This window comes from Pinus tabuliformis, chromosome 8 (assembly GCF_031772625.1).
Source record: "Pinus tabuliformis cultivar Carrire ecotype Pingquan chromosome 8, CPIR1, whole genome shotgun sequence".
Lineage (NCBI taxonomy): Eukaryota > Viridiplantae > Streptophyta > Pinopsida > Pinales > Pinaceae > Pinus > Pinus tabuliformis.
The window spans coordinates 1,375,688,602-1,375,704,015 of NC_142294.1; the positions used below are offsets into that span (position 1 = coordinate 1,375,688,602).

At 36.6% G+C, this 15,414-nt stretch overlaps 1 protein-coding gene across 1 annotated transcript in view; it reads right to left on the reverse strand.

The window, feature by feature from the left end:
- Positions 1-5,549: 5,549 nt before the first annotated feature.
- Positions 5,550-15,414, reverse strand: part of APC4 (Transducin/WD40 repeat-like superfamily protein) — a 465,104-nt gene continuing 455,239 nt past the window's right edge. The window contains exon 19 of the mRNA XM_089373770.1: positions 5,550-5,935. Coding sequence (XP_089229896.1) covers positions 5,850-5,935 — 86 coding nt within the window. The 3' untranslated portion in view covers positions 5,550-5,849. The remainder of the gene's footprint in view (positions 5,936-15,414) is intronic.

The window sequence follows — 15,414 nt, forward strand, 5'->3', positions numbered from 1 at the left end:
GCACAACAAAGGATGGATCCAACCACATTTTCTCCCACAAAGGCTCATGCATCCGAATGGAGCCTTCCAATCGCACGTATAACTCACTATGCATGGGACTGGGAATTAGGGTTTCCGCAGTCCATTTCTGACCTCAGTCGCTCACTTTCCGGGATTAAGGGAGCAACTGGGCAGCTATAGTTGCTAGCATAACTCCTCGTTTGTGTGACCATGACCTAAGAGATGAAATCTTAGTCTTCCGAAGTTTTTGCTCGTTGACGACAGTTCGACAATTGACCGCAAAGACTGCAGACAATGACAGTTCATTACAGACTTCAGAATCAGGGTTTTGAGTATATACATTGTTGGGTTCATTTCAAGGATGTTGTAATTTTTTTGCTAGTTAGTTGCATAAATGAAAATATGGATCATTGCACACTCTTTTGCTGAATTATTTAATGACAATCTAATAAGCAGAAGAATTTGAAAGGGTTTTCCCATAGTGGGTTTTGCCCTGCTCTTCAACATATCCTGGTGTCTTTATGTGTGAATGATTTTCTTCTATTGTTCCTTTATGTTCCACTGCATTGATGATGATGATATTGTTCTTTCTACATAGTTGCATTTGATGTTGAATAATGATGTAAATATGAATTATGATGTTATGGGGTGAACTTAATGTGTTAATGAAAAAATGCAATTACCAAAGCAAAGAACAATATAGCCCCAAGAAAAAATAACATTACAAAACCTTTTCCCACTAGAAACTCTTTCCATTCACTATTATGACATGGAGTGGTGTTGCTAGTGCTGAAAATGAGGCAATGCATTTCCTTAGGTACTATGTTGCCCCAATGAAACTCTTGACATTATAAACATTGATAGGCATCAATCACTTCATCATGGCCTCCATCTTGGCAGGATCTATCTTCAACTCCCCTCTACCAATCACATATTCTAAATACGCCAATGAATGTTGTGTAAACTCATGTTTCTTAAGATTTGCCAACAATTTATGCTTCATTAATAACACTAGCACCTGCATCAAATGTGAGTTGTGCTCCTCCCAATTCACATTATATACTAGTATATCATCCAAATAAACAATAACAAATGAATCTAAAAAAGGGAACGATATGCCATTCATTGAATCATTAATGTAGCTAATGCATTGCATAAACCAAACAACATGAATAACCACTCATACAAACCTTATCTAATTTTGAAGGTGGTTTTCTAGGTATCTTCTTCTTTAACTCAAACCTAGTGACCCCTAATTTTAAGTCCAACTTGGTGAATTATTTTGCATGTTGCAACTGGTCCAACACCTCATCTATCCTTGGCAGAGGGTACCTATTCTTGAGCGTTATTTTGTTCAACAACCTATAACAATGCACATTCACCAATTCAGTCTCATCCTTGGGCATAATTATGATGGGTGACCCACATGGGGAGGTATTTGGTTAAATGATACCCTCCTCCAACAACTACTGCAACTGCTTCATCACCTCATTTTCTTCTATTCCAAACTTCCTATACATTCCAATGTTTGGCAATGGAGAGTTTGGAAATAGTTGGATCTTTTACTCCACTTCCCTCTTGGGTGGTAGCACTTTAGGATCCTACAACACTTCTCTATATGCATGTAACAACTTTCCTATTTTTTGTCACTATTTCTTAATACACTCCTCTAGGGGTGCCTTTCCTCTCACTGACACTTCTACAAGCTGAGTTTCTCTCAAAAAATAATAAAACATACTATTTCTAGAATTGATCATTTTCTTCACTTTGTTGGCACTTAATAGTGAAATTTTAGACTTGCCCATATGCACAATGATGGTAAAGGATTTTTTGTCCTTGACGAGGTGGTATTACTTGGATCTGTCCATAAATATTGCATCTCACATATACATATAGGGACTCCTAAATACCACTCCACATACATCAAATTCTACTTCATCAATAAAATCAAAGCTAATAACAAATTTTATCTTTCACTATTTTGTTACCTTGTTTTCCACAACTTTCTTTGCCCATCCCAATGGATATCTACTAGGATAATCTCAAACCTCCAATCCTAGTTTGTTGACCAAATCTGCTACAGTGAGATTCTCCTATGGCCCCAAATTGAATAGAGCATCAATTTTCATATTCTTGACTTGTATCTTTATATTGAAGAGTTTGGTCATCTCCTTCTCTTTCTATTGTTGAAGGTTACTCAAATTCACCACCCTCTACGTTGATGTACATATGATCTTCTCATCCACACATGAGCTTTTTTCCACCTGATTGCTCAAATTTGTGGTTATGAGACTTTTCTTCTTTGCATCTTTCTTTTGGTTCTTCGAGTTAAGTTCTAGATGTAATTTCCAACACTTTTCCTTTATATGACCATCAATGTTACAATGGTTATAGTGATTGTCATGATCTTTGGACTACTGTGTTGTGGTTGTTTTCTTTATGTCCTTCCCCTCTTTCCAATTTTTCTTCCCTTCTTTAGAATCTTCTTGGTGTTCCTTTTCTTTGAACTACATGATTTCCCTTTCTTTTGGCCTATGCTTTCTAGGTACTATGCCTATACACAAGTCTCATCCATAGTTCTAGATTTGAATGACATCATTTACTTTTCTATATGCTTGTATAGACCCCAAAGATACTTGAGCATATTTGGGTTCTTGCGATAGACACCCAACATCATTATCATCTTCTTGAATGCTGTGGTGTACTATTGTACACTCTTCCCCTGTCTTTACTTTGAAGTAATTCAACTAGATCCACTAGTTTTATACATACTCAAAAGGGTCAAATTGGGACTTTTTCCACTTAGTTACTAGGGCATCTCCCTCCAACTTTAGGGTTTCTATGTGGCTTTTCCACCATGTCAAGGCATGACATTCTAGTTTCAAATGGGAGATAAACTTTTTTTTCTTCCTCTATGTGATGAATGTTAAAATAAACCTCTAACCACTACAACCAATGAGTTAATTTCAAAGCACCAATCTTACCATTATATGGCTTGATGTCGACCTCCTCTTCCATCTTGAACAAGGACTATGAATGGTCATGGAAATTGAACTGGATTATTCTTTTTTGGGTTCTCTCTTAGAATCCTCTAGTTCTTCTCAATCCTCTGATTTTCCATTTGATCTAACCTTTAAGTTAGAACCTTCGGCTTCTTTAACTCCAACCTTATTTTCCAAAGCCACCATGAGGAGGTTCATATTATGGCAAATATTTATGACCACCTCTTCTATCCTTGCAAATCTCTCCTTTATCAAATCTTGAGGGTTATTAATAGATTCGTCAACCATGGCTGCAATTTTACAACTTTCTCCTTAAACCAATATGGATCCCTTGCAACTCCCCATAATATATCCAAAGCTCATATACTAATATGATCAGTGAAATGCCATGGATATTCCATTGGACAACTCGTCATAATTGATCTAATAAAAATTTATTAAAATTCGAAAATCTATTTTATGAGGATTAATTTTCCTTACACATTTTGGATGTATTAAATTATTGTTTTTTCTTATGTATGTAATAGATAACATGCATAAAATAGAGAACAAATAGAACAATCACTCAAAACCAAAATAACACAAGATATGACTTGATAAACCTTTTCTGAAGAAAACCTAACTGGAAGGTGAGGTCGCTCTATTCTCTCTTTGTCTAAATGGAAATGTTGCAAATACAGAGTGAGACCTGTGGATCGTGGATTGCTACAAAACACAAACCCTCTATGTTCTTTCCCCTCTATCCACTCTTAACTACTCTGCTCTAGTATGGAACAAAATGCATTAGAATAGAATCAAAATATTTTCCTTCCAATAACCTTGTTATGTCATAGCCCAACAACAAACTAGGTGTTAAATTTGACTCATTCAACCCTCAATAGGAGTTACAACTCAATCCTTCTAGAGTCTTCTAAATAGAACCTACAAGGCTAGGTTCTTTTCCATGAGTAATGGGATCGACATGGCATCCTCTCAAATCATGGTGAATGAAACATAAAGGTCAAATTACGAGTGGCATAACTTTTGCATACATCCTCTTTTTGAGGTCTTTCTTGCACCATTGGAAAGGTATCTGAGCGTAGAACAACACCAAGGTGTCTAACACAAGTGATAGTTTTTGGATCCCAACAAAATGCATTGAAAGCCTCAAAATCTGGAAAGTTTTAAACCCAAATTTACCAAACTGTGACCCACCATAAAAATGATTGTGTGAGCTAATTCCTCCAATTTTTCCACTTTGAAAGCATAAGATGGATGAAAAATAATGTAATGATCCAATCCAGATCATTGGTAGTCTTAAATAAATGACTTAGTCAAACTAATATCCCCTCCATTGTTAATCTAGTCTCAAAGTTCATGCAAGATAGAAAAAGAGAGCAATTTCAAGGCTACAAAGCAAATCATTCAATATATCGATAATACAAGTAAGGTTGGCATGAAGTATTACAAGTGCTTCACTCAATTGCTTAGAGAAACTAATCCTTATTGGGTAGGGGATAAGAATGATAGGAAGTCAACTTCAAGTAATGTGTTTCATATTAGATCTAAGTCTAATTATTTGTTCATTTGAACCTTGACCGGTGAGCTCGGATTCCCTTTTATAGAATCAATTATTGTGTATTGTAGTAATCAATGTGTAGTCCAAATTACTACTAACCTTCTTGTTCACATTGAGATGAAGCATGTGAGTGTCATACACATAAAATTAGACAATTGATCTAGGAAAATGTGGCATCCCTTGTCTACTATGGAATAGAGGATCATATTCCTGATATTTTACAAATCCATTCATTGATGCTATGTGAAGCATTGATCGTTGTTTGGAATTCAAGAAGTTATCATTACAAAGAAAGGGGGGTTAGTCGACGGGTGCGAACTGGGGTATTGTGGGCAAGATACAATATTGTCATCTCTTGAATCTCCAACTACTTGTGTTCATATGAGATGTTAGAACTTGAGGTTAGACCCAACTTTGGAGTCCACATGAATATTGTTGGTAGTTAACTAGATTGTTGACCATACTGGTCAAATTGGATCAACTATTGTGGTCATAAACAAGTCAACAATAATCACTATGCATTGAAAAATATCAAAATTGTGGATTGTCTAACTACTTTGGGGCTAACTTCGGTTATAAAAGGGAAATAGTCCTACACTTCAACATATATAGATGATCCCTTAGATCAAATCTATTACTCATTTTGACAAATATTTTGAGATGTTTTATGATGTTACTTGTGCTCCAATATTATAATGATGCTGGTTAAAATTGTGCACTCTTCTTCGATTCTTAATGATGTAATTTTGCAATACCCATGTTTTCCAATAGATTTACCTATATTCCATATAAAATAATGATATACAAATACTATAAACTAGCTATAACAAAAGCCAATGAATAAGAGAAAAATACATTTCAAATTCTTTAATAAAATAAAACCTCTAAGAAATTTAGGGTAAACTTTGAAACGAACACAAATATGTTCAAAGATTTGAAAAATACAAGGGAGTGCTCAACTTGAATACTAGAATAAATATACCCAAAAATTTTGAGTGAACAAAAGAATGCTTAAAGATCTGAAATACATAGGGGTGTACTTGATTGGAAGAATAGAATGGCTAATCTTCAAACATTCTCCTTAAACATGTTGAGAAGTTGAATACATTGTGTAATGATACAGATAAATATTTCTCCTCAAACATGTTGAGAAATCGAACTTGTTGTGTAATGATACAACTAAAATATTTCTCCTTAAACATGTTTTAAAACTTGAACATGTGTAATGATACAAATAAATATTTTTTCCTATCAATAAGTCTTGGACTTTAATACTCAACATTAAACGTTTACTCCTCCTCCTCCTCCTCTTCTTCCAAAATATATACCATTGCATGACGTTGAGATGTAAAAACACATGCTAAGCCTCTAGATGCTGTACAAGGAAAACAAAAATAATTAGATCAATGTTGCATCTATAAAGCAATTAAAAGCATTGCACTAAAATTTTAGCTGCCTATAATAAGATATCAAAATAATGCATAATTAAATTTCTCAAGTAAAACATCATAAACAACTTTCTTATTTTAATTCTATCAATAATCAATAGGTACAACTGTCACACTCAAAAATGAATTTATAATACACACTTGCTGTGTGATAGTAAATTTGGTAATCACAAAACAATAAAACACAAAATAATTGAAATCATAAATGTTATAGGACAACATTTTATATTCTTTAAATATTAACATGATCAAACCAACTTCAATATTATTGCATAAAAATTCATCTATATATATATGAAAAAAAAAATAACACAATTAGATTGGATTTGAAGACGATAACTAATCATTGTTATTACTTCTCAGAGATGGATTGAAACTTAAAAACAAGGTAATCCTCAATGTTAACAATAATTTGGAACCCTTCCATGAGAACTCATCACCATATTGGACAAACTTAGCTCACCCACTTTACAAAAGGGCATAAGAATAAAACTAAATGTTGTGTGATCCCATTCTCGAGATAGTGAGAAACATAGTTTAGGCACATGTGCATAATTACATTATCGACAATTTTAATATTTACTTTTATATTAAACTTCATGGATCCAGATTTACAAATGCAACACCTAGTATAGGTGGCAAAATTCCAAAACCATGTATGTCATATCGCTAAAATGTAACAATAAAGAATATGAAAGTTATTTTTAGTAATGAATTTAAAATTAACGTTCAAAGCAAAGTTTCATTACACGGGGAATAAATTTCTAATTTCTAAACCATTTTATTCTTGGTAGAGATCAAATTTAAAAGGAAGAGTTGCCATATCTATACTATGTTAAATATTGATAAAATGGTGAACTTCGTGAGAATTTCCACATACCAAACGTTAATACAATTGAAGCTTGTTATTATTGCGTAACATCGACGACAACTCCCACCCCCTTCTATTCCACAAATTTAACAAGGCAACGAAATGAAAACAAGGAGGAGATAATATTCATAAGCAATGTCATAGAGAGTCCTTAGTGATGTGCATTGGCTAATTGTAGCATACACAAGGTAATTGACTCGCCATGAAGACTAACATTCACAACTCGTGACTTGAAAAAGGATTATAATGTTTCAAAAGAAACAAATATTCATTAATGATAAAAGTTACATAGGGACCAGGATCAACATATAGTGACATCATGAGACATGGTCATAATTCTAATTGAATGGATTTATTATTATTATTATTATTTTCTAAGTTACAGAGATGGACAAATCTCAATTACGTCCTTTCATTTTAAGGATGATATCCAAGGTAAACCCTAGAATATTCAAGGCACAAGGTTGGTCAACAATAAGACTTGAAGCGATTACAACAATATATTCATTATGAGCTCAACATGTCACTTACGGTAATTGACCTTGGGTGGGGAGCATAACATCATTTCTCCCATCTACCTAGACTAGATTGAATTGTTGATGATTGTAGCTTAGGCAAGTACTTCTGCACATGCCTAAGTGTCTAAGCATGCAAAAGTTGCCCAAAGTCTAGATTGGACACTTGCTCAAGTATTGAGTAAGCTGCTATTGTAATTTAACCTAACTTAGGGAAAACACATAATTAATTATGTTGGTTATTGAACTAAAGAAGCTAAGGAAAAGTAAAGTATATACTTTAATGATTATGTTTTAATCTTAGTTGTTGATCTCAAGAGAGGCAAAATCTAATCTCGGCGATCTATCACTTTGAGCACTTAGGTTAGGGATTTAACTCAACGAAAGGCCATAAAAGAAAGGCTAAGGACAAAAGGACACACCATACAACAACACAAGCCATCAAGAAAAATATTTTCTCAAGTGAGGAATGAAATACTCAAGTGTGTATGCTCAAAGAAAGGTGTAGGGTACAACATTGGTGATCCAGATCAACCAAGAAGAGATGAAAAATATAGGGCATGATCAATTGGATCAGATCCATGGTATGTTGTAAATGTATTTTCCTCAGTTGTGTCATTATCCTAGGACAAGAGCCCAAGTAGGTTCAAAATATTAAGTTAATTGTAGACAGGCCCTAGAATAAACTCCACGAAACAAAGATTGTATTATTCATCTAGAAATACGATATTTATACAACAAAAAACCAAAGGGAGACAGTTACGTTTGAATAACTTCTCCATAACGAGCAATACAAGAAAGACTAATAATGCTAACTACTAATATAGAGGGTAATCTCAAAGGATTAGTTAACATTCCCCTCTTAATCCGAAGGGGCATCTGACATGCCAAGTAAACTTTTGAACTTTTCAAAATTTTCACGTCCCAATGCTTTGGTAAAAATATCTACAATTTGCTCTGAAGTGGGACAATGTGTCAAATGAATTGTTTTGGCCTCTACATTGTTGAAGAATGTAACTAAGTTCGGTCTTCATAAATGTATTTGAGTCATTATGTAATGTACTTATCAAAGGAATGAAAAATAAATTTTTTATTAGTGCTATAATGACATATTAAAGCATGGGTTTCATGCTTGGGTCATCTTTTATTAGTCGAAGTCCCCATTGTGGACTCCTAGGATTTATATTGAGTCATTAGAGTCATTGTACATTTTATGAGACCCTTCTTGCGCTTTTGAACAATGTAAAAAGGTTTATTATTGAGTCAAATAAGGTATTTGACACCTCCACACCAAGTCAACCTCAAACTGGGCAATTCAACTTCACCTAAAGCTTATATATACAAGCAGTTCGAATTCATTTGGAGGCATCTCTCTCACAAGTTCAATATCCAACTAAAGGAGGAAGAAAAAGTGTGAAATTCCAATAAGAGAAGTGTTGGAAGGATCAAGGTCGAAGGTTTTGGGTTATCTCTTTCTCTCTCTTATGCGAAGTTACTGGATTGAAGTTTTACTGTTGAAATGTTAATTTTAGGTATCTTCTATGCTTAGCGCAATTTACTTCAATTTTTCATATTAGCTCAAGATCAATCCCAGATTAGCAATCACATTTAGGATGATAGTAAAATGCAAATAGAACATAAAATATAAATCGCAGAAGACAAGCCAATACAAGAGGACACAAGATGTGGCGCCAACCAGGGACAAACCCCAATGTGGGGAAACCCTTGATCAATTCTTCTTATGTTCTTCAATAGTTCAGTAGAGAGAGAGAGAGATAGTACATATACATCAGAAGTCGACATTTTGACTTGTCATAATAAGAGCAAAGATATTCTCTAAGAAGATGACACATGAGGTAGTTGATCTGAACTCAGGTGAAGACAAACTGCGTCAATTGATCCTTCAAGGTGATTCCATCACCATGTTGTACCAATCACTGTGCTGCACCTCATCATCATGCTGCATCTGACATTGTGCTGCACCCAATCATTGAGTTGCACTCATCACTGTGTTGCTCCCATCATCGAGTTGCACCTAATCATTATGTTGCAATACACTGGTGTCTCTAACACCATGCTACATCCAACTGTTACATCTAAACATGTTGTCAATACAACCATGTTGCATCCAACTGTTGCATCTAAACATGTAGCTACATCCATCACATCATGTTGCACCTCATTACATCATGTGTTGCACCATACTGCATCCATTGTGCTACACCTAGACAAGCAATCATATCAAACTTTAGTCCTCTATGATGCTGGCTATGGCCTGCGGCCTAGCCCAACAGCAAGTAAGGTTGACAACCCAACTATCCTTGAACAACAATGGCTTCCTATCAACCTTATTTCTGCACTCATTTGTGGCTAATAGGATCCTCTCCAACTGTGGCCAAGATGACCTCCTTGAGGGCTGAGACTAGGGTGTCTTCTTGCCTGTGTCAAGGCCTCTCCATGGACTACGTTAAGCCTTTTCATTTACAATGTTAAGGTCATCTCCTTGATTTCTTTAGGGTCATCTCTTATGACAGTGTTAGGGCCTTTAGAGACTGCAGCTTAGATCCCTTCTTTCTCTGTTGTTATGACACCACTAGGACAGTGTTTAGGCAGCGTCTGGTTACTCTCTTTGACAGCTAGAGATCCCCTAAGACTGCGACCAACTCTTTTCCTTATCTGTGGTTGGGTTAAGACTATAGGCCTCCCAACTAGGGCTTGTACTCACAACGGTTAGGGCACATGAAAACCTTCCTCAAACTGAGGTCTAGAACAATGTATTAGGGATCTATTTTAGGGCGTAGATAAGGCAGTGTGTAGATCTCTAATGGACATCGTTAAGGTCTTCACCATGACTGCATTTAGGGTATATAAACATCTCTCCTTGCTACATTATAGAATCCCTTTTTGGATAGCGACAACCTCCCTAAGTCTCCTTCATGACTGCAGTTAGGGTCTCCCTTTTGGACTACGACTTAGCTGTGAATAAAGCCATTCTTCCTCTGCGGCTATGACCCAAGCGTATTAGATTTCTTCATAGGCTGTTAGGGCTTCTCCATAGGGCAGCGTATTAGACTTCTTTGTGGCTGAGATAAGGGTTGTCCTCCATGACAACATAGAGCCTTCTCCATCACAGCTTCTAGGGCATCTCCTATTAGGGCAGCATATCACCTAGGGCACTCTCTCTAGATCTCATCTTCATCAAACCCAAAACAGAATGAAGAGAGATCACAAGAGTGTGTGTGTCCAAATGACTAACAAGTCACCTCTTTTTATACTAAAACGTTGAGCACAAGTGGGGGCAATTTGGTTGCTGGCCGACCTTGACGAATTGTCCCATAACACAAATAATTTCATATCTCCATGAATACTTATAGGAATCGGATGATCTTTAGATCAATCCTACACCTCTCGACGAGAGGAATCCAAGAAAAATATCAGCTGCCATAAATAAGATGACCCACATGGATTTTAGCCCTAGTTTCCAATTTTAACATGTAAGGGTAGAAATTCTAAAAGTGTTGGGTCAAATATTCTGCTGCTGGAAGGTCGAAATTCTAGATTTGTTGGGTGGAAGTGCTGCTGCTGCAAGGTCGAAGTGTTGCTGCTGCAAGGTCGAAGATCTAGGTCGAAGTTGCTGGAAGGAGAGGTTGACTTAGTGGTTGGAGGAGGTCTGTGTCTAAGCTGAAGAGTCTTCAATTATTTAAAGAAAACTATTGAAGGACAAGATTTTGACTATGTTTTCCCCTAGATAGGGGTTTTGCCCTGGTAGAGTGCCTACATCTTGTGTCTCGTGTTTTTGTGATCTTCATACACATAATTTGGTAATTTCTTGATGAAATCTAATATAACAAAGAAGTAAACGAAGCCAACTTAATTCACAAGTAATTATCAAGAAAGAGAAATCTAACCCTAACTTTGCTAGCAATGATTTCTCAACATGGTATTAAAGCTAAGGTCAAGGAAGATTGAAGATCACTCTGTTGGCTCGAAGGAAATGGTTACTCCCTCTATGATAAGATATGAGAATGGGATTCAACACTGAAGGAAGTTGGATCAAGAAGATCTTCTACTATGTATTCAACAAGGTCAAAAGTCAAGGGTTCTTATCTACACTTATGTTAGGATATTTCGACACATAGGAAATAGTTAAGTTCAACTTGGTTTAGTATAGAGTTAGGTAAAGTGTGTTTCTTTACCGTTGTACATTTTGTAACTTACAATCCGACGGTCACGATATGTAGTGATCCGACGGTTCACTCTCTCCTCGGTATTACCGACACTTGATCCGTGGCTTGACACCCGATTGGTCCATGAGTTCTATTTAAAGCGCATGGAGGGTCATTGTTCGGGTAATCCGTGCATGAGAGAAGCTTATGTAAATTTTCATTCTTTGATTAATAAATTGCCTGTAGTAGCCACGTTGGCGCAGGCCGTGGACTGTTTCCCTCTTTGAGGGTTTTAACCACGTCAAAAATACTGGTGTATTGATCTGTGATCTGGTTGTGAGCGGTGTCCTTTTGGTGTTCTTTCTGAGGAACTTACCCTGTAAATTCCTACATGGTATCAGAGCTATTTGAGGGCCGCATCCGTTGGTGATCCAAATCTGAAGCCGGTAGAATTGCATCCGACTGCCGTTTCCTAGATCTGCTGTTTCTGACTGCTTTCGGACCGAGAGGACTGCTCTGTTGTGTTCGGAGCATCTGTTCCAGTGAGGAAACCCTTTCGTTTCACACGAAAAGGTTTCCAGTAGCCCTAGCTGCGTCATTTTTAAGATCTGGAGGTATACAGTCTTTATTTGCAGTTTACTGTTATTTTCTCTCTGCTTATTTCGGTTTCGGTTTATTTAGCCTTTTTTTTAACTGGATCTATACCTTTCATTTCTGCGTATGCTCTTTGCCCTGCGACTCTGTGCGATTTAGGCAAATCAGAAACAGAAAGGAAGGATTTTTCTCATGCGTATGCTCTTTTCCCTGCACCTTAGTGTGATCTCGGAAAATCAGAAACATTGAGAAAAATATTTAGTTTTTCGGCTAAAGCTAACTTTGAGCCGCAAGGTTCATTTTTTAAATATCTAGTTTTTTGGCTAAAGCTAATTTCGAGCCATAAGGTTCGTTTTCTTTGCATGTCCGTGTTGGGTTTTGTGTTTTGTAGGGAAAAAGAGTTTTCTCAAGGCAAGCACGCAAACCAAGGCCCCCCCCCCTCTCTCTCTCTCCCTCTCTCTCTCTCTCTCTCTCTCTCTCAAATTTTTTGTATAGATCACTTGGTTCAAAGCTATTTTAAGAGAGTAGAGGTCTTGGGATCAAGTCTCCATTTTGTGGGGGCGGATTTTTTCATTTCCGCACATTCGCGCACTTTGCCGGCAACTTCAACAATTTTTTTTTCAAAAAGCCATAACTTCTTCATCCGGAAGCCTTTTTCAGAGCCGTTTTTTTTAAAACAGCCTAATTTTTCGAGATCTATCCATTGGAACACTTACTTTCAGCATCTTCAGCTTCAATTTAAAAAAAAAAAATGGAAAGTCCATGCCAAGTCATTCTTGACAGCACTAACTACTTCCAATGGATAGCCTACATGGAAGATTTACTTAGAAGTAAAGGTCTCTACAGAATAGCCACAGACCAAGAGAAGAAACCCAAAGATGAAGACAAGGCTGCAAAATGGGAAAATAGACAAGATCAAGCACGTGGTTTGATAGGGATGTCTATTTCTCCTGATCTTAGATTCCATATTGCAGAACTTGAGACTCCTCATGAAGCATTGGAACAACTTACTAAAGTTTTTGGGATTAAAAATGAAATTAGAGCCCATCAACTTGAAAATGAGTTGCTTACATTGGATCCTAATAATTTTTCTTGCATTGAAGATTTCTTGTCCAAATTCAAGACCCTTAGATATCTCTTGGAAGGTGTTAAGGTTAAGAAAGAAGATAGTAACCTTATTTATTCCATCCTTACTAAGTTGGGACCAGCCTACTCTGTATTTGTTTCCACCTTCCATTCTACAAGGGAAGCTTTCATTTGTCAAGGAAAAGACTACAAGGCCCCTTCCTTTGACTCTTTTTGTGATTCTTTAATAAGAGAACAAGAAAAACTCTTACACCTTGGTCTTCTTAATCTTGGAAACTCTTCCAAGAAAGCGTTAGCCGCCCAGCAGCAACCAAATTCAAAGAATCCTAAGAAGTCATATCCTAAAAAGAATGGTCCTAAACCAAACAAGGGTCCTAAGCAAACTCAGCCTCAAAATGAAAGATCATTTCAGCAAAATGATAAGACCAATAAAAACAAATGGAAGAAGACTGATAGACATTGTAACTTTTGTAATCGAGATGGCCACTTAGAATCTAAATGCTTTAAGAAGATGGAAGCCTTGGAAGCCGCAATGAAGAAACATAACATCCATGTGGAGCATTCTTCAACTTCAACTTCAACTTCATCTTCAGGAATGGCACTTTCTGCATGTCGCTGTCAATCATCTCAGTCTGGTTATGCATTAAATGTATCTTCTTCTTCTCATTCTCATGAGTGGCTCATTGATTCTGGAGCCTCTTATCACATGGCCAAAAACCAAGCCATGTTTTCTTCTTTAAATGATTGTAACACCAAAAATATATATGTTGGTGATGATAGATCTCTTAATGTTGTAGGGACTGGAACTGTTCATCTAGACAATGGTCAGTTTAATGATGTATTATGTGTTCCAACCTTATCCTGCAACCTTCTATCTGTATATCAGATAACTCATTCAGGTGAAGGTAAAATTGTTGAATTTTCACCTCATGATGTTGTAATCAAGGATCTAAGAGATCCTAAACAGATTCTAGCTACTGGTATTGCTGATGATTCCACAAGGTTGTATAAGTTTCACAACTTTGGGTCATCAAATCTTCCCTCAGTATTTGTTGCTCATAATGATGAAGTGAGCAAACTTTGGCATGAGCGATTTGGTCACTTAAACTATCGCTCCCTTCAGCATCTATGTAAAGAAAATATGGTGACAGGTCTTCCTATGGTATCTTGCAGAGATGGTGTTTGTTCCGGATGTGTACTCGGAAAACATCATCGGGACAGTTTTGAAAAACGTGCCTCTTGGCACGCCTCAGCCCCTTTACAGCTTGTGCACAGTGATTTATGTGGTCCCCTTCCTGTTGCTTCATTCTCTGGCTGCAAGTATTTCTTAACTTTCATTGATGATTTCTCCAGACGCACTTGGGTATACTTCTTAAAACTCAAGAGCGAAGTATTTAACACTTTTTTGGCCTTCAAAGCCTTTGTTGAAAAACAATCTGGACATCAAATTCTTAAGCTAAGAACTGATAATGGTGGAGAATATGTTAAAAACACATTCATCAACTTTTGCACCGAAAATGGAATTCAAATGCAACATACTGTTCCATACACTCCACAACAAAATGGTGTAGCTGAAAGGAAAAATCGCACCTTAAAGGAAATGGCTAATTGTATGCTGCAATCTAAAGGACTCAGTCTTAGTTTTTGGGCCGAAGCAATTAATTGTGCAAATTATATAATCAATCGCACTCCTACTAAGGTTCTAAAGAATATCACTCCAGAAGAAGCTTGGAGTTCCATTAAACCAGATGTAAGTCACTTTCGTGTTTTTGGAAGTGAAGCATGGGCCCATATTCCAGATGAAAAGCATAAAGCTTTAGAACCTAAGAGTGAGAAATGTACTTTTGTTGGATATTCTGAAGATGTAAAAGGTTATAGACTTATTCCATTTAAGTCCAAAAATGTTATCATTAGAAGAGATGTAAAATTTGATGAAAATAAATCGGCCTGCGAGCCTAGTTCGGCGGATGTGCCACCTCTTCCTATCTCTTCTACTTTTGAAAACATTTCTTCTTCAGATGATGAAAGTGAGGATGACAATCCTCCCCCACCTTCTCAGGATCCTCAACTTCCAAGATGGGTCCGTGCTACTCGGGATGCAGCAGGTGATCTTGCCGGTGATCCTACAGATCAGCGACGTACACGTTCTCAGTTTGAAAGAGCCTCTTCTTTAC